Genomic DNA, 19,521 nt, shown 5'->3' on the forward strand with positions numbered 1-19,521 from the left:
CTGTATCCCGGAGGCTTGCTACCATCCAGGAAAATCAGAGGAATGCTACCATCCGGGACCACCAGCTTTATCTATAATCCTTGAGGCCTGTTATCATCAGGCTCAGCCAGGCTTGTAACACCAGGGACAACCAAATGGCTAGGGGAGCCTAAGAACACAAGCAACACAATGCAGAGACTTATGCACTGCCAGAACCCATCTATCCTACTTCGGCAAGCTCTGGAGACCCTATCACAAAAAACAGGAGAAAATAATCTTAAATCTTGATGTTATGAAAATGATAGTGGCCTTGTAAGAGAAAAACAAATCCTTCAAACAAATACAGGAAAATACAATCAAACAGCAGAAGGAGATGAATAAAATTGTTCAATACCTAGAAGCAATAAATAAAACACAATCTGCAGCTATCCTGGGGATGAAAAATCTAGGGATGAGAACAGGAACTACAGACATAAGCATCATCAACGTAATACAAGAGATGAAAAAAAAAAAGAATATCATGTGTAGATGATATGGTTGAAGTAATCAATGACTCAGTCAAAGAAAAGGTTAAATTAAAAATATTCCTGAAGAAAAATCACCCGAGAAATCTGGGACAATATAAGAACATCAAACCAAACAATATTAGGAATAAAAGAAAAAGAAGACTCATAACTACTAAGCCCAGAAAATATTTTCAATACAATCATACAAGAATACTTCCCTAACCTAAAGAAAGAGATGCCTATCAACATACAAGAAGCTTCCAGAGCAACAAGTACATTGGACCAGAAAAGAAAATCCTCTTGCTACATAATAATCAGACCACTAAATGTGCATAACAAAGAAAGAATATTAAAAACTCAAAGGAAAAAGGCTAAGTCACATATAAAGGCAGACCTATACACCTGACTTCTCACCTGAGATTGTAAAAGCCAGAAGGGCCTGGAAAGATATCCTACAAACAGTAAGAGACCTCTGTAGGCTTATTTTTCTTAACAAATATATTTTATTACAAACTTACTAACCTAGCATATGTCACTTATAACCCGACTAGCTGAAACAATAGGAAAAGAGGATTAAAGAATAACAAAACAGTAAGGATATCAGTTCCAAGGAACGATTCTTCTGGCATTGCCAGCATGACTTCTTCTCCTGGAAACTTGAGAAACTAGAACCTGGAACCAAAGCTGGAGCCAGAGCCCTGAAGCCTTCCCTTGAGCAGTTCTCTCTAGGAGCATCTTGAAGTGGAGCAGTAAACAGCCAAAACTATTCCCAGTCTCCAAAGGCTCAGCCTCAAGTTTTGGGCTCATTTATATCTCCTCCCAGGATCTTTTCAGCTGGCAATAATCAAGATGATTTCTCTTGTAGTGGATTAACCTCACCTGTTCTCACAAAACCACCCCAATCCCACACTTGGTATCATAACAAAAACAGGATTATCTCTCCTTCAGATCACAGATGTCAACCCCAACTAATATACCTAGCAAAACTTTTGATCAACACTGATGGGGAAAACAAATTAGTCTTCAACAAAAACAAATTTAAACAATTTCTAACCACAAATCCAGCCCTACAGAAGAAACTAGAAAGTAAACTCCAACTGAAGGATGCTAAATACACTGAGGAAAACACAGGAAACTACTCCATATTAGCATAACAAAAGAAGGGAAGCACACACACACACACACACACACTCCAACAACAACAACAACTTCAAAGTAGTGGAAATAAACAATCATTGGTCATTAATATCTCTTAACATGAATGGACTCACTTCCCCAATAAAAAGACAAAGGCGAACAGAATGGATGTGAAAACATGATTCATTAATGTTCTGCGTACAACAAATACACCTAAACAATAAAGATAAATAGTATCTCAGAGTAAACGGCTAGAAAAAATGTTTTCCAAGCAAACATACACAAGAAACAAAATTGGAGTAGCCATTCTAGTACCTAACAAAATAGGCTTTCACCAAAATTAATAAAAAGAAATGAAGAAGCACTTTATAATCAACAATATGGACTTTATAATCCACCAATATGGTGTCTCACTTCCAAACATCTATGCGCAAATGGAAGTGTACTTCACACATTAATAGTAGAAACTTCAACACCCTTCTCTTACCAATGGACAGACCATCAAGTCAAAAACTAGGCAGAAAAATAATGCAACTAATAAATATCATGAATCAAATGAACCTAACAGATACCTACAGAACATTTCAAACAAATACAAAAGAATATACACTCTTCTTCATACATCTTGCAAACTTCTCCAAAATTTACCAAAAATTGGTCACAAATCAAGCCTCAACAGACACAAGAAAATTCAAATAACCCCTTGTATCTTATCAGGGAACAATGAATTAAAGCTAGGTTTGTTGCCATAAGGTTATTGTGTAATTCAAATGCTGATTTCTGTATCCCCCATATCTGGTTGCAGGCCTTGTTCTGAGAATCTCCTGTCTCAACATTGTATAAACTCTGCTCCCCAACTATCCCCTTGAAATAGGAGTAGGGGCTGCTCTGATATGGTTTCTGTTGCATATTTTTTTTTATCACTTTCTCCTAGTGGGGCTGCCTTGCCAAGACACTGTATAAAAGAAAGTGTTCAGTCTTGATCTGACTGCATGTGCTGCTGTGGGTTAATGTGCGTGTGTGTGTGTGTGTGTGTGTGTGTGTGTGTGTGTGTGTGTGTGTGTTTGGGGGGGTGAGGGAACAAAGCTCTCCATTGCTAAGGGGCAGGGGAAGGAGAGTGGGGGAAGAGAGAGGGAGGAACTGGGAAGAGAGGAGGGAAGGGACTATGATTGGGAAGTAAATTGAATAGCTAAACTTTAAAAAAAAATAAATAATAAAATCATCTGCTAACAAAAGACCATTAATAGCAACAAAGAACAAAAGAAATAATTTTAACAGCAGCACGCACATGTCAAACATTTTTCTCAGGAATAAAGATATGAAGTGAAGTTATGACATAAAGCAATAGCAATAGAAATATTGCTTCTGCATGAAGCAGAAGTTAGCCTAACAATCTTATAATCAATAGAAAAAACACAAGCTATATCATTCTGTGAGAAATATATAAAAAAGGTATGTCTAGCTGGCCTGTTGAAATTTATATATTTGAGTGTAAGAACTCATGTTTATAAATGTCCACGCATATTTTCTATTTTTTGTAGTAGTTTTCCCAGTAAGAGATAGAAAATACTAAATCTTTCTATTGGCTATAAAATGTTTCTGCCCTATGTGAATTTAAATTAGCATGTTCTCTGTGTGTAAATGGAAATGAAAGTCAGCCCTTAAAAAATTGTGTCTGAAGAGCTGAACGTGAAAATATTCATCAGCTAATAAACTTAATATCATTTGTAGTCTTACTTAAAAGTGCTCAGAACAGAGCATTACATTTTCCTTAGGCATTGATATCCATCTTGATATACATTAAAAAGCATCATGAAAAATTCTAAAAATACAGGACAGTAATTTGACTCTTATTGTCTGATTTCCTTCTGTCCATTGGTATACCATATAATCTGCGTTGTTAACAATGTCCAGGGGACTTGCAAGCCTGACTTTTGCTGTTATATTTGTACACGACTTTACTAAAAAAGGATTGATCAACCTCAAGTGTATCAAGAGATAAAGAACAAAATGTAGCCAAGGCTAGAAGCTATGTCACAAATGAAAGCAGAAAAGCAAAACCCTATTTTTTAAGCTGATGATAAAGATGTGGGAAGATTAAACCCATTCCATACATGGGAGATCTATGGTGTACACAATGGATAAGAAATATCCCTCTGCACTACAAAAACACAAGTATAACGAAGACCAATGATGTATCTTGAATCGGGAATATGGTAAATGATTTGTTTACCCAGTCTAGCACTGTTGGGAGATGGTAGTAACTTTAAAACGTAATAATTACATCCTAAAGTGAAAATCCTGCTGTTGGGTTGCCTGCCATAAAAGTGACAGAAACAAATCAGTCCATTTGCTTACTTTGTTTTTTTTTTCTTCTCCACCTATAGGGTAAATAGCTTCACTTCATACTCTCCCACATCACACACTGCTCCCATACTGTCTAGAGCCAGAGAACCCAGAGATGGAGGACAGCAACATCCAAACCCATGAAGGAAAGAAACCTTTGCTTCTTGTGAATTGAATACCACCAGTGTTCATGAAAGTAATAGAAATCTATTGGAAAAGTTGAGAGCTATGACAGTTGATTTTTTTCCGTGTGTGTGTGTGTGTGTGTGTGTGTGTGTGTGTGTGTGTGTGTGTGTGTTTGAGTCAGGGTATCTTGGTATCCTGGACTTACTTTGTAGACCTCGGTTCTCTGTCCTGGACTTACTTTGTAGATCAGGCTGGCTTCGAACTCACAGAGATCTGCCTGCCTCTACCTGCCGAGTGCTGGGATTAAAGGTGTATGACACCTCGACTGACTGACAGTTGATAAATTTTAAGGTGAAGGATGGACTCTTTCTGTCTTTTAAATGATCAGAGAGAGCATGGGTAATCATGACCAGAGATGCTGCAAAATAGATGAACCAAAAATATTTACTTAATATCTCATGGGTGGTAACCCAACTGTGAATGGTCTGCTTTACTCTCAGTATTTTCATCTCTCTTGGAGTTGTTGTTTCCTGGTCATGCACACATGAATGCAGCTAGCTCAGTTATCATTACCAAAACTATGCGTTGAATTTGCTGTCTTTTTCTCAGGCATTGAACCTTCATTTTCTTTTGCAAATCCCTGTTGGGAACTTTCCACCTTCCCTGTGGTATCTCCATTCTACACTGCTTTACTGATGTCCCTTCCGGCCTCACTTCTATGCCCACTGCTCTCTCTCCATGGAATACATACTCAAAGACTTTAGTTTGAAATGAGATTGGTGTCCGAATAATAAATTTTTCTCAACATAAAAAGAAGAAAAAGACGTAATTCAGATCACCTAACTTTTGCACCTTTTGCGAAATAAAGAGAATCTCGAGCAAATTCCTAGTGCCGTATCTCAGTTTAGGGATACTTAGTCAAGACCTTTTTGAGCAAAGGAACAACTGTTAGCTTTCTCAAAGCAACATAACCCTTTCCACTTCACAAAAATTACAGGTTGCCACCAGTGCCTGAGAGATCTTTGTATTCATCAACCTATAATCTTGGGACTTTAGACTGTAATTTTCCTCTCTAGTTGAACTCATTTTTTTTCCACTCTCTCAGATACTCAAACGTTCCCATTTGTTCCTATGTGTGGAGGATCCTTCTTCAGTAGTGGAGTATTTAAGATCTGTTGGAAGAATGAGAAAATATATAGAGAAGAGTAACAAAATGTTAAGAGTACTTTAGTTTCATTCTTACAACTGTATTATAAATTTAACTTGGTATTATGAACATGCTCCTTATATGGAAGAAGATCCTGGAGACTCCAGTATAGAGTTAAGATTTCAGAATCAAGTTGTTGTCATGTGTAAGTAGTATTAAGAGACCCAAATCCTTCAGAAGCCTTGCTCTTTCCGTAAAGGTGCCTTTTGACCCTTCTACTTCTTGATTCTCCTGCCCGAGACTTAGATTCAGTTACTATCCTCCTTGATCCACGTGTATTAGACCCAACTCAGATCCAAAGTTTAAAGGTATTTACCACTCTTTATATAATTCATCAATACTTTCTATTCTGTGATCTTCAAGCAATCTAAAAAAAAAAACAAAACTGCGTAGGATGGCAGGTTCATCAACTTGGAAATAACTCTAATTGTTTATTTCTAACTCTCATGGCACGTCTCATAAAGTCTTGACTATCCCATTCTAAATTCCCAAAATAGGCTTTTAAAAGCCAAGGCTATAGATGCAGAAAACCAAGTTGTCTGGCTGCAATATGGATTCAATGTAACACGTCTATGAGTGAGTCTAGCTCGAGGTTTCATACGCAAACAGAAGTTTAGAATTTACTGTTACTGTTTAGAGATAATGTCTGAAATGTCCTAGCTTGGCTAAACTGTACAGTTATGAATGGCCTTAAACTCCTGATCCTCTTGGTTCTATACTCTGAATACTGAGATTACACTTGGATACTACTGCACTCTGATAACCCAGGACTTTGCTGTGAGATTATGTCTCTTAGAAACAATTGAAGGTATACCTGTAAAGACTCATTACCTTGTTCAAATGTGAGGTGAACAAGAATGACTACAGTGAACACGCCAAACTGACAGAGGAAAGCCTCTTCCCCACAGGAAGAGCTACAGGCAGCCAAATAAAACTGACAGGGGGAGAAGTGAACCTTCCTAGGGAAGAACACTCCAGTTTGCTTTCCTCTTTCAGGAAGCCCTGAAAACATATACAAGTAACAGTATATGGACTCAACTGGTTATAATTAGGAATATATATGTATACACATATGCATGTGTTAACAATGATTTTTAAAAGATGGCCATGAATTTGAAGCATGTATAATAACCTGGGCTTAATACATAATACCAAGCACCACATAAATTGGGTGTAGTGGGGACCTGAGATGTAAATTTCATGTCTATTTCCAACTTGGAGAAGCAGAGAATACAAGTGTAGTAGTCTGTGCGTGAGTTCTGTAACATATAAGGTGGTATTTTTCCAGCCTGAACTCAAGGGTGTGTATATGTGTGTGTGTGTGTGTGTGTGTGTGTGTGTGTGTATGTGTGTGTGTATACATTTAATTAAGAATTTGGCTTTGGCTTTTCATAATTAAATGTACACACACACACACACACACACACACACACACACACACACACACACACATACACACACACATTATGCATGCAACATCTGTCCTGGCTAGCAATTGCAAGACAATCTATTTTGCACAATAAAAGCCAGCAGAGGTGGAGAACATCTGTAGATAGAGAAGTTTCTGGCTTTTTAACTTGATGTAATATTATAAGATACTTGTCAATCACCCTATATATGTACTGGTTTAAACATTTATTTATAGACATGGGCTATAATGTCACAACTTATAAAGCTCCACATTCTTCCTGCCATCATCACTCTCCTCTGCCCTGCTCCCTTCCCCCACGGGCTGCCTCTGCTCATCCACCCAACAGCTAGCCTGCAGGGGAAGCATCTTTTTCATGCATTTCATCACCAGCCACAGCTGGGACATAATTTGTATATTTTTTAATGGGGAAAGAAAAAAAAAAAGGCTTTCCAAGTTAGAAGTTTAAAAACCTTCTCATTTGGCCTTTCTTAATTAAATGTATAATTCATGAGACACTTAGTTTGAAGCCATTGGATTTTTAAATATTCTCTCCACCCTTTATGACATTTATCTGTTATTAATGGTGGTGATGCATTCTTCTTGTGATGATTCAGCAGTAACATTAGTACGGAATGATAATTGGTCTTTTCTGGAGCATTCGTGTAGTTTTTCATTGACACCATCCGCTACAATTATATTATTATTAGAAATGGCAGATCTGCAGTAAGCAATTGAAAGCTATCTGCTATTTTCTCAAGCAGACAACAAACTCTATTTTCCAAGAGGACATTTGTGATTTTGACATATTTGACAGCCTTATACATAATACTGTGACATTTAAAATACAGACAAAAATATATATGCAAATATAAGCATTACATGGAGTGTAATTTTTTTTTTCAAGAAAGGGTTTCTTTGTGTAGCCTTGGCTGCCCTGGACTCCCTTCACAGACCACAATGGCCTTGAATCACAGTGATCCACTTGCCTCTGCCTTCCGAGTCCTGGGATTAAAGGCGTGTGCTACCACTCCTGTTGGAGTATAATTTTTATTAAAGGAAACTGTCTTTGATGAAAGAGACCAAAGCAGCATATACTGACTCTCCTACTCCCAAAACTTCATAGGGCTGCAGAACAGATCTCAAAAATTGAGGTGAAAAGCAAATTATTATGTAAAGAATCTGAAATATAGAACTCATATTTAATGGATAACCTCCCCTTCCCATACTCTAGAATGGGAACATTTTATCTCAATACTCCCAACCTTGCACAGTTCTTCGGGCTTTGAGCTGAGCAACTCCTGGTTGGTAAACTGTGAGTACGTCAGCTCAAAAGCAAAGATCTACCCCAAGAATAACAATTCCCTTATTGTGCTATATTCCTCGATGTTGTGTGTAGCAAGGTTATAATGCAATCCCGAAAATACCCTTACATGTTTGTCACCTATCCCTATTTGCACACCCATGTGGTCTCCAAATGATGCTTGGGAACGAAGATTACATTAGCTCTCTTCAGATTTACACACCTATTCTCTGAAACCATAGAAAGGGGACTTTTCAGGGCTTACGAACAAGCCAATAAAGGTCCCCTGAGTACCCACTACTGTTAAGGTCCAGATATTTCCAGGATTGATTGTACACTGCAAACTCTACCTAGAGAAGAAGTGAAAACACAGTTTTTTTAAAACCACTCTTGGGAAAACTCCTATTCCAAGAAACAGAGCAGTTTAGCAATATAAACATATAAGGAATATGCTTGCTTTCTTTTGTCCCAGTGTTTGTTCATACTGTATGGAAGTATGCAGAGAAGGGGCTATGTACTCTGTTACCAGCCAAGGATTATTTATGTAATTTAACCTCTATCTATCAAGACCTGAATACGTTGTCATTCATATTCAAGGTGGAGATGATGGTCTTTGTGCCTTATGTGTGGCATCTAGTGATCAAGAAGGATGCAAAAGTGACTTAACAGTGAAATATACTAATTTCTTTTCTATTCTCTTTACTGCAGGCATGTGCTGTATGTGTGCGTGCACTGGAACCTGTCGCATGTCGCCTAGGGAAAGGTCTGGAGCAGACAGAGGCAATGGAGGACCAGAGCAAGGACTCCACTTGTGCAGATTCTGAGGAGGCACACATCCCTGATTGTTAAGGCTTTATGGGTACAGTCAGTTTGAGGGGGAATGCCGCCACCTCTCAAAATAAATTCTGACCTAGCTTTTGATGGTAATCCCAATAAATTAATTGTTTCCCCAGAATGAACTTCAGTGAAATAGTGCTTGGATTTGTCCTTGGGCCCCTGGGAAGAGGAGGGATGTTACTCCATGTCTTCATCAGGGAAAGAAAGTTAGCAACAATGAGACTTACTGAATTGAACTTTGTCAGTTTAAAGAATGGGAAAGCCGTATGCTTTCCGGTTGCAGCACTATTCATGCATTTTAAGGCAACACAATCTACTGTTTTTGGTAAAACCTACATATGTCTTTTTATCTTTATAATTATACATTTATACTCTTGGCTAGAATAGGCCAGAAAAAGTCACCAATGTCACGCGGAGGTATAAATACATTGATGTTTTCATAGGACCCTTTGAATACCAAATACAAATCCATGACCAAAATAACAGCATTACAATGATAACTAAAGTTTAAAAAGTGAGATATTTTACCTGAAAATATCAAATGAATCGACATATAAAATTGGTTGTGTGCAGTGCCAAATGCCAAGGTGTCTTGGCTAAAATTTGTCAACTTGACATGAGCTAGAAGCATTCTAGAAGAAAGAACCTTAATTGATAAAATGTCACATGCCAGATTGGCCTTTGGGAAAGTCTATAGGCCACTTTCTTGATTAATGTTTGATATATGGGGGTGTGGCTAACCTATTGTGGGCTAGCCAACCCTGGGCATATGGTTTGGATGCCATCATCCTCTATGAGCAAGCTTTGAGGTACAAGCTAATGTGCCTCAGCCCTCCATGGCCTTTGCTTCAGTTCTCTCCTTCGCTTCCCTCAATGGACTGTGTTCAGGAATATGTAAGATAAATAAACACTTTCCTCCTCAGGTTACCTTTGGTCATAGTGCTTTGTCAGTTAAAGGAACCCTAACTATAGCCTTTCTCCTGCACATGCTATCCCAGGTCCAGTGCCCCATCCCTGCCTTGTAGGCCCTTGGTGGTCAGGGAAGACAGGTACAATCTCTACAAGCCCCTCCTTATGCCCAGCCACTGGGCAGCACCCAACACTGGTGAGCTACATCTGTCTCCCCACACCCATTACCCACTGGACCTCCATTTCTAGGTACCACCAGGTAAGACTCCGCGGACCGCAACTCCCAGCCTGTCCTGTCCTCCTGGCAAACTTACCAGCAGAGAGGCCTGCCCTGTCCCTGGCATACTCCATTCCCTGTCCCCATCCCTAGATGCCCTCAGTGGCCACCTGAGGAAGACAGAGGCTTACATCCCCTGGGACTACCAGGGCAAAGGGCAAACACAGCAGAGATGAGCTACATCTGGCCCTCTGTACCGTCCATCTACTGGACCTCATACCTGTGTGCATTCCTGGGAGCTGTGGACCCTAGGGACCACAAGCCAATACCAAAGACAAGCAGATGGCTAAGGGCCGGTGTAAGAACAAAAATAACAAGAGCCTGGGCAATATATCCCCACTAGAACTTGAGTATCATTCCACAGCAATCCCTGGATATCTTAACACAGCTGAAAAACAAGAAAATGACCTTAAATCTGTTTTCATGAAGAAGACAGAGGCCTTAAAGAGGAAATGAACAAATCATGTAAAGAATCACAGGAGAACACAATTAAGCAAGTCAAAGAAATAAAATTGTCCAAGACCTGAAAATGGACTTATAAACAATAAGGAAAGCACAATGCCAAGGAATCCAGGAGATAGAAAACCTAGGGAAAAGAACAGGAATAGCAGATCCAAGCATCTCCAACAGAATCCAAGAGATGGAAGAGAGAATCTTTGGTGTAGAAGATATGATAGAAGAAATTGATACATTAGTCAAAGACAATGTTAAGTCTAAAAAGTTCCTGACATAAAGTGTCCCAGCAAATCTTGGATACTAAGAAAAGACCCAACTTATGAATAATTGCAATAAAAGAAAGTGAAGAGTCCCAGCTCCAAGGACCATAAAATATTTTCAACAAAATCATAGAATAAATTTTTTCCATCCTAAAAAACGAGATGCCTATAAACATAAAAGAAACATACAGAACACCAATTTGAATGAATCAGAAATGAAAATCCTCTTGCTATATAATAATTCAAAAAACTAAATCTACAGAACAAAGAAAGAATATTAAAAACTACAAGAGAAAAATGCTAAGCAACATATAAAGGCAGACATATCATAATTACACTTGATGTCTCCTCTAAGACTCTAAAAGCCAGAAATGCCTGGACAGATGTCTTGAAAACCCTATGAGACCACAGATGTCAGTCCAGACTACTATATCCAGAAAAACTCTCAATAACTGTAGATGGAGAAGACAAGACACTCCAAGACAAAACCATTTTTAACAATATCTATCCACAAATCCACCCATACAGAAAATACTAGAAGGAAAACTCCATCTCAATGAGGGTAACTACATCCACAAAAGTACAAGAAATAAATAATTCCACACTAGCAAAAGAAAAAGAAGGGAAGCACACACAAACACACATATTAACAACACCAATATCAAAATACAGGAAATAACAATCTTTGGTCATTAACAACTTTCAACATTAATGATCTCAAAATTCACCAATAAAAAGGCACAGGTGCAAGAACAGGATACATCACTCTGTTTTATATAAGAAACATACCTCAGCAACAAAGATAAACATTACCTCAAAGATAAACATTACCTCAGAATAAAAGGCTGGAAAAAGGTTTTCCAAAAAAACAGACACAAGAAGCAAGCTGGTGTAGCTATTCTAATATCTAATAAAATAGACTTTCAACCAAAATTAATCAAAAGAGATGGGGGAGAACACTTCATACTCATCAAAGTAAAAATCCACCAAGATGACACCTTAATTCTAAATATATATGCCCCAATTGCAAGAGCACCCATATTTGTAAAAGAAACAGTACTAAAGCCTAAACATACACTGAACCCCGCATATTAATAGTAGGGGACTTCAACATGCCACTCTGATCCAATGGACAGATCATCAATCAGAAACTAAGCGGAGAAATAATAAAATTGACATTATGAATCAATTCGACCTAACAGATATCTACAGAGCATTCCACCCAAACACAAAAGAATACACCTTCTTTTTCTGTACCTCATGGATATTTCTCCAAAATTCACCACATACTCTGCCACACAGCAAACCTCAACAAATATGAGAAAATGGGATAACATCTTGTATTTTATCAGACCACCATGGATTAAACCTGGACTTCAACAGAAACAATACAATGTCTACAAACTCATGGAAACTGAACAACTCTCCACTCACTGATCACTGGGCCAGGGAGGAAATAAAGAAAGAAATTAAGGACTTCCTAGAATTCAGTGAAAATGAAGGTACAACATACGCAAACTTATGTGATACAATGAAAGCAGTGCTAAGAGGAAAGTTCATAGCACTAATTACCTTCATAAAGAAATTGGAGAGATCCCATACAAGCAATTTAAAAGCACACCTGAAACCTCTAGAATGAAAAGAAGGGAACACATCCAAGAGGAACAGTCAGTAGGAGGAGAAGGGAGTGGGATTGGGGAGGAGAGCAGGGAGAGAGCTATGATCGGAATGTAAAGTAAATAAATAAATGAATGAATTAAAAAAGAAACTCTAACTACAATGCCAGTAGTGGGTGTTCACTATTTCACTATTCCTCTAAACAGTAAGTACTGTTTATGTGTGGCATGTTCTGAACTGATCTTTCTAAATCAAATCATGTTTCCTAGGCAATTCCTCCATCTTCCTAAATGAATATCTCCCTATGTTACATTCATACATAAGAACGTAAGTGAGAGAGAAGGAGAGAACAGGGCTTCTGTATTCAAGGATGGATCCCAGGAAATAGGGTAACATTGAACTGCTGGTCTGCAGCCTTTTTAAGGACTTAAAAAGAAGAATATTAGGCAGAAATACTCATTTAGGAAGGAAAAAAACAAGGCAAAAAAGAAAAAGAAAGAGAAAACCAAACCCAAAGAAAAATGGAACCAAAACTTCCTTTGCCATTTCAGTTCCCCTTCAAGGACACCCTCTGAACTGCTGCTTTTCTAGACAAAACAGAGCGGATACGCACATGAACTCACAGAATTGTAGACAAATGCACAAGACTTTCACAAGATTAATCCAGACAAATACTGCCATGGAGAAAGGGAAATGAGCACAGTTTCACTCCTAGCCAAGAAGGTATTTACAAAATATTGATAGCTGCTGGGATATTGAAAACTAGTTTTTTCAATGGAGTGACAGTGGGCATATCAACCATATTCAAGGGCAGATAGTACCATTAGGAGTAGTTGCCTAAATGATTCTGTGTGTGTGTGTGTGTATGTATGTGTGTGTGTGTGTGTGTGTGTGTGTGTGTGTGTGTGTGTGTGTGTGTGTGTGTATTTCTTCGGTGTGATTTTTTTTCTTTAACTAAAATACAACCTACATGAACAGGGAAGTGGGAGAGGACCTGGAGAGAGTTGGGGAATAGAAAAAACATATTCAAAATATACTGTATGAAATACTCAAAAATAATAACATAAAACTAACGTAAATTTCCAATAGTCTCCATCCCATTTTATCTCTTTGCTCTCCATGTGATGTTTCTATATCACTAGTTATTAACATCCAATTTCAAGTTACTTAGCCCAAGAACCTGCACCCTATATTTATTCTTGACTTTCCTATACAGTCTCCATCCAAAGTTTCAGGAAATTATTTCACTTATACTTTCTACACATATACCGAGTTTGGTAAGTTATGATTTATTGACCACTATTAATGGGTCTAAGCCCATTATCTCTCACCTCAATATTGTGGTCACTATCCAACTGAAGATACTCTTCCTGGCTGGGGAATAATGAAAATAGAAGTCACAGGAAGTGGGTCTCTCTTCTGTTCAATTAATTTAATATATTCTGATCTCATTTAGAAAACAAAACAAAATTAAAGACCCTAGAATGTTTGAAACTAGGATTCTGAATTTTCATTGACATTCCTATTAATGATTTACTCTCTTCATACTGATGTGTTCCCTGCTCCTTCAACATTCCAGATGTGGTTCCAACACAGCTCCTTTGCATATATTTCTGTTAAATTATCTTTTACAAAATGTCTTTCTTATATCTTAATTCTTTCCAAACGTTCAAGAAACTATTTATTTAGCTAAACAGGAGTAGTAGGAATGTTTCCCATTCCCTATACTCTGTTATTGAGTCCTCTACTTCTTAATAGCTTCTATGATATATATTAACTCTTTATGAATTGGGAAATGTATAACTTGACACTTGAGACATATAATCACTATGTAGCATAGACTGGGCTTGAAATTATTATGTAACAGGTTGCCATCAGTTCATGATACTCCCTCTGATGCCTCTCTAGTCCTGGGTTTACAGGTATGCTTACCAAGTTTGACAAGAGTGATGTATGCATTGTGATTTTGTCCTATCTAAGACATTACTTTTATTTGCTCCAGAAGCACAAGACAACCCAACTAGAAGGAAGGGGATATGAAAATTTTACTTTCTTCAGCATAATTTTCTCTCTTTTTTTTTTCTTTAACAACATGATTTTGAGCCTTTCCTTGAAGTAATTTTCCATGTAAGCTAAAGTGTCAGCATCATTATTGTTGTTCATTGTCCTGCAGGTCCTGGGTCCCACATCAAGTGGGTTGGTCCTGGTGCTGCTTGCTTTTGGATGAGAAAAGAATGAACAGTGTTACAGTTTAGCTCTTTTGGAAAGAAAATTAAAAAGTCAGCAAGAGAGTCCACACCAGTGATAGCCACCTCCTCCTCTCATCAGGAGACCATCATGAAGTATGAAGCCTGAGCTGCCTATCAGCCACATCCCTTCAGAGGACCTAGGTCCAGTTCATGCAAGGTCCTGGGTTGGCATTCTAGTCCCTCAGGGCCCTTTCCTCCCTCCCCTTACCCTTCCACACTGTTTCCCATGCTTTGCCTAGCCGTGAGTCATCCCAGCATCTGCCTCTAGCTCATGTGTCTATAAGGAATGTCAGGACTTTGGAAACCATTTGCCCAAGTACCAAACTGCAGTTCAAAGAATCACTATAAGGAGCTAAAGGTGAAGCTTATTTTACTAAGATGGCTGGGCATGCCACATAGGAGAAGAACACAGCCAGTAACAGATACATATGTCAAATATGTCATAGCCACCAGTGGATAAATTTAATAGACAGGAATTGATGTCCACAGATTAGTCTCAATAAAGTTTTATAATTGGATGTGAAGCATACTCCCTGTTACAGTAGTGTTACAAAACTTCCAGCAAAAGCTACATTTCAGAAATATTTTTCTTTATTATTTTACATGTATGAATGTTTTGCCTGCATGTATGTACAGAAATTAGTGTTGTGTCCCCTAGAAAAGCAGTGATCTGTCATTGGGTCCTGGGAACATGACCCAGATCTGGAAGAGCAGCCAGTACTCTTAACCTCTAACCCATCAATACAGTCATATTTTTTTGAAATTTTTTAATGTCAGAGTACTGAGAATTGTATGAACAAGGAAGAATCTAACCATCATGGAACTCATAATCATATAAATATCTATAGTTTTGATATTAAATGCACCACCCAAATCCCATCCAGTTATAAGATTAGACCATGTAGTAGTGGTATCAGGAAGTAGTGGACCTTTTAGTAATAGAGCTTGGTGGAAGGTCTTTAGGTTATTGGAGTCATGACCTCAAAGGGGACAGTGTGATCCTACATCCTTCCGTTTTTCTCTTGTATATACTTGCCATGAAGGAGCAATTTACTATGCCAAATGTCTTCTACCAATGTCATCAAGTATTGAAGAGCAGTTTAAAAGCTATGATCCCAAACAAACTTTTTATCTTTAAATATGGATTATCTTAGGTATATGAATGAGAGACAAGAAGCTCAATGTTACAGATATCATAGGATTTAAAGATACAGCATACAAAGAATCATTTTTGACTTAATTAAAATATTATATATTGAAGTTGTAGCCTATATCATGATTGCTTTCTATAAATGAGGTGACATTCTGTTTCATATGTCCAATCCCTGATAAGATAATTTCAACCTTCATAAAATCCTCCTCCCTTTCCCAGAGGGATAGCATGCCTATACTTTTGATTACTGTTACATTTGTGTAGAAAACTTTCACAAAACAATCAAGTCTAGAAATTGGATTTCTTTTCTTCACTCAAGAAAAGAAACAATAATTTCTTAATCATATCTGTTCAGCTGGAGGCATATGATATTTTATGCTCTATTGCTGCTAGGTTGTCATGTTATGTTAGATTATATTTTAGGTCAGGTTAATTTATTATCCAACGTTATGTTGTGTCATGTTGTAATGTATATAATACTACAGGAAGAAATTTTTTCTCATGAGGATTCCCAAACACTGCCTACCCCATCCCCATGAAGTCTCAAGCCAAACCAAAGTACTAATCCACCAAAGTTTATGCTGTGGAACCAATGAGTTTATTGTGCATAATATGTACAGAGTATGGGTAAGGAGTGATTGGCAGGAGTGATAGTGACATCAAAGCAGTAGCACAGGAAAGTGTGTACCCAATGTAGGTGATGCCTTCTCCATAGCTATGTGGATGGATCCTCTTTTCATTAATTTTGCTAGATTATATAATGTGTGTCTATGGACACAACCCTGGCATAGGGCATGTGCAGCAAGAGCAAAGTTGTACAGCTTATCAAATGAGAATTGAGGCTGTTCTGTTTGAATTGCTATGGTTTACAATGCTTACATTGTTGAGATGCTGTTTCCAGTCAGCACTTATACGGAAAACACACACACTCAATTTAAACCTTGCTTTTGGGTCCATAAACATTTTTTGCCAGACAACATATAGAATTCAAAAATGTTGTATTTTCTTGTGTTCTTAGAATGTTTCTTTATGAAATGCATTGAAATATATTTTGCAGACTTCTATTGCTATGGGGTATTTTGGATACATTTCTGTGACCATATTACATGAACAATCTAACGCACTCAGATATTATGACTTCTCCCTTGATATAGAAGTACTCATTGTACTCACCGTGGTAGTTCTGTGTAGACAAAAAGGGCACAAAACTAAATTTTATGCAATTTCTTCTAAAAAAAAAGTATCAGCCTTTATGATTAACTGTCACTATGAAGACTACAATTACCTTCTCAGAGAAGTAATGTTGATATCAGCACATCAGAATTAGAAATAATTTGGCCCATGAAACACACACACACATACATACAAACCACACACACACACACACACACACACACACACACACACACACACACACAAATAAGATAAGCATTTAAAACACTTGAATAAATTGTATATAGAAATATAACAGCTCAGCATAACTGACAAACATACTGCTGAGAAATCTACAGCTAATGTCATGATTAGTGAGGAATATTGAAACATTTTCTCCTCTAGAACCTGTAACATTATATAGAGAGACACCACAGTTATCCAGTATAGAAATAATGCCAGCCACAATAATCAGGCAGGAGAATTTAATTAAAAAGGAGTCAAACAAGTAAGAATGACATCAAATTATTCCTTTTTGCAGATCATATGATCCTATACTTATAGAACCCTAGAGAGTCCACAAAAAGACTTCTAGCACTGGTAAACAAATTGGTCAAAATGGCCGAGTATAACACACACACACACACACACACACACACACACACACACACACACACACAAAAACAAAACAAAAAAAAAACAAAAAAAAACAAAAAAAAAAACAAAAACAAAAAAAGCTTTCCTATAAGAATGAAATAGAGAAAACAATTCCATTGGGGAAAATATTAAACAAATTAACAGCGAACACTTAAATCTAATGAAGGGAATTAAAAAAGCTCTTAATGAAAATAGGACAGTGAAGAGAGGTATAGAAGAAGACACAAGTATGTTGTGTGATCTACAACAAACAACAAAAGAACATTATACCATCATATGTGTCCCAAAGAGATGAAGTCATTCTAAGTGAATGCTAATGCTATTCAGGAGGAAACTGTTAAAAATACCCAGGCACCATCACTGACAGATATCCATAGGGCCACTCAAATGATTCCCAATGGAAATAGGCGATGTTTTTCTTTGTTCTCATCAGAGAGCCTTGATCCTTACAATGTTCTTACTTTAATGTATTCTGTGTTATCCCCTGACATAGATTCATAGGGCTCACAACATGACAGTGAGAGCTTTTGCTTTAAAAGGTCAACACAGCCTTTCTCATTGGGAGGTGCAAAACTAACAACGGAACGTTTTCCTTGTTCAGCTGCTGTTTAGTTTTCATTGAACATGTATAGCCAGTTTTCCTCCAATTGTTTTCCCTTTCTATCATTTATGATTTAACCAAGTAGGAAAATGTTTTCAACACCATCAGGAATCCTTGAATGTAGTCAGAGTACCAAAGGACCTAGAGCTTTCTTATTTTTGAGGCTCAGATTATAGTACTAGAACAGAATTTTCCATAAGTGAAAAAAAAAGGCATATCAAAAAGCCTAAGACACATGTGCATGGCAAAAATATAACTTTATGCTGAGACAGCATTGTGTGCGTGGTAAGTCTCCTCTTCACACTTTGGGCAAACATAATGCTATATTTGTTGGTAGTGAGAAAAAAATATATTGTTAGTTCCTAACTATTTTATTTCACTTTTTGTGCCAGCACATCATAAAGGTTGTATAAAATGAAAATAACAATTTAAATGTTTTAATGACCTATTAATGCTATTTAGTTTAACATTAGGAATACAAATTTGCATTTGCCTTAAAATATCTATTTTATCCCTTTACAGACCACTGCCAATTGAGGATTGGATTTTAATATAAATAGGCAGTAGGAGCCCATGCAAGGGTCTAGGAGTGAGAGTGCCTACACAGGACAACTCTCTTTTCCAGTAGTTAATGTGGGAGGTCATGAAGAATGTTGGAATTTGCCTGTACGCAGGGATCAAAAGTAAAAACAACATACTTTTAGCTTTTATTTTTAATAAAAGTAGCCATATAAAAATAAAATTAATTTGTTTACCATTTTTAATAATGTTTGCCTAATTCTACACATGAGGAAGCTGACTTCCAGGAAAGTTAACTGCCTTATATATTTTCACAAGCTGTAGGTCGTAGCATCAGCATCACATCATGTACTGAGGTTCATACAAAGCCCCTACACCAACACTGTTTATAGCTCCCAGCCTCCTCGGCTCATCGTCATATTTTTTCTATGTAGCCAAATGAAAAGTAATTTAAATAAAAATTTGGAACACAGGATTGTCTGTGTGGTTATGAACCCCTCACAGTTTTGGTAGTTCCTATGAATGTTTGGTGGGATGTCAGTGATTCTATGGCCCTCCTTCATCTTCTGATGGAGCCCATGGATTGGCAGACACAAACTACCCACAACCTACCTCCAAAATGTGGTGGTGGGCCACAGAGGAGAACCACACCTTGACCTTCTCGGACAGACACTGTGCTTCTGGTTTTGGTTTCAAAGTCTTCAATATCTTGGAAAACAAAGAAAACAGGTTCAGAATTCCTTACTTTCCAGAAGAAATCTAGAAGATTATGCATATCTTAAGAAGAAGTTCTTTTAGTTGTTATGAATTACAGATACTTAT

General features: G+C 37.5%; 1 protein-coding gene across 1 annotated transcript in view; it reads right to left on the reverse strand.

Moving 5' to 3' along the window:
* The window catches only part of LOC311588829 (contactin-6), a 324,841-nt gene that overhangs the window by 117,238 nt on the left and 188,082 nt on the right, over window positions 1-19,521 (reverse strand). The window contains exon 5 of the mRNA XM_084766812.1: window positions 19,312-19,407. Within this exon, the coding sequence (XP_084622938.1) occupies window positions 19,312-19,407 (96 nt within the window). The remainder of the gene's footprint in view (window positions 1-19,311; window positions 19,408-19,521) is intronic.

Source organism: Acomys minous (genome assembly GCF_964271855.1).
Source record: "Acomys minous genome assembly, chromosome: 17".
NCBI classification, from domain to species: domain Eukaryota; kingdom Metazoa; phylum Chordata; class Mammalia; order Rodentia; family Muridae; genus Acomys; species Acomys minous.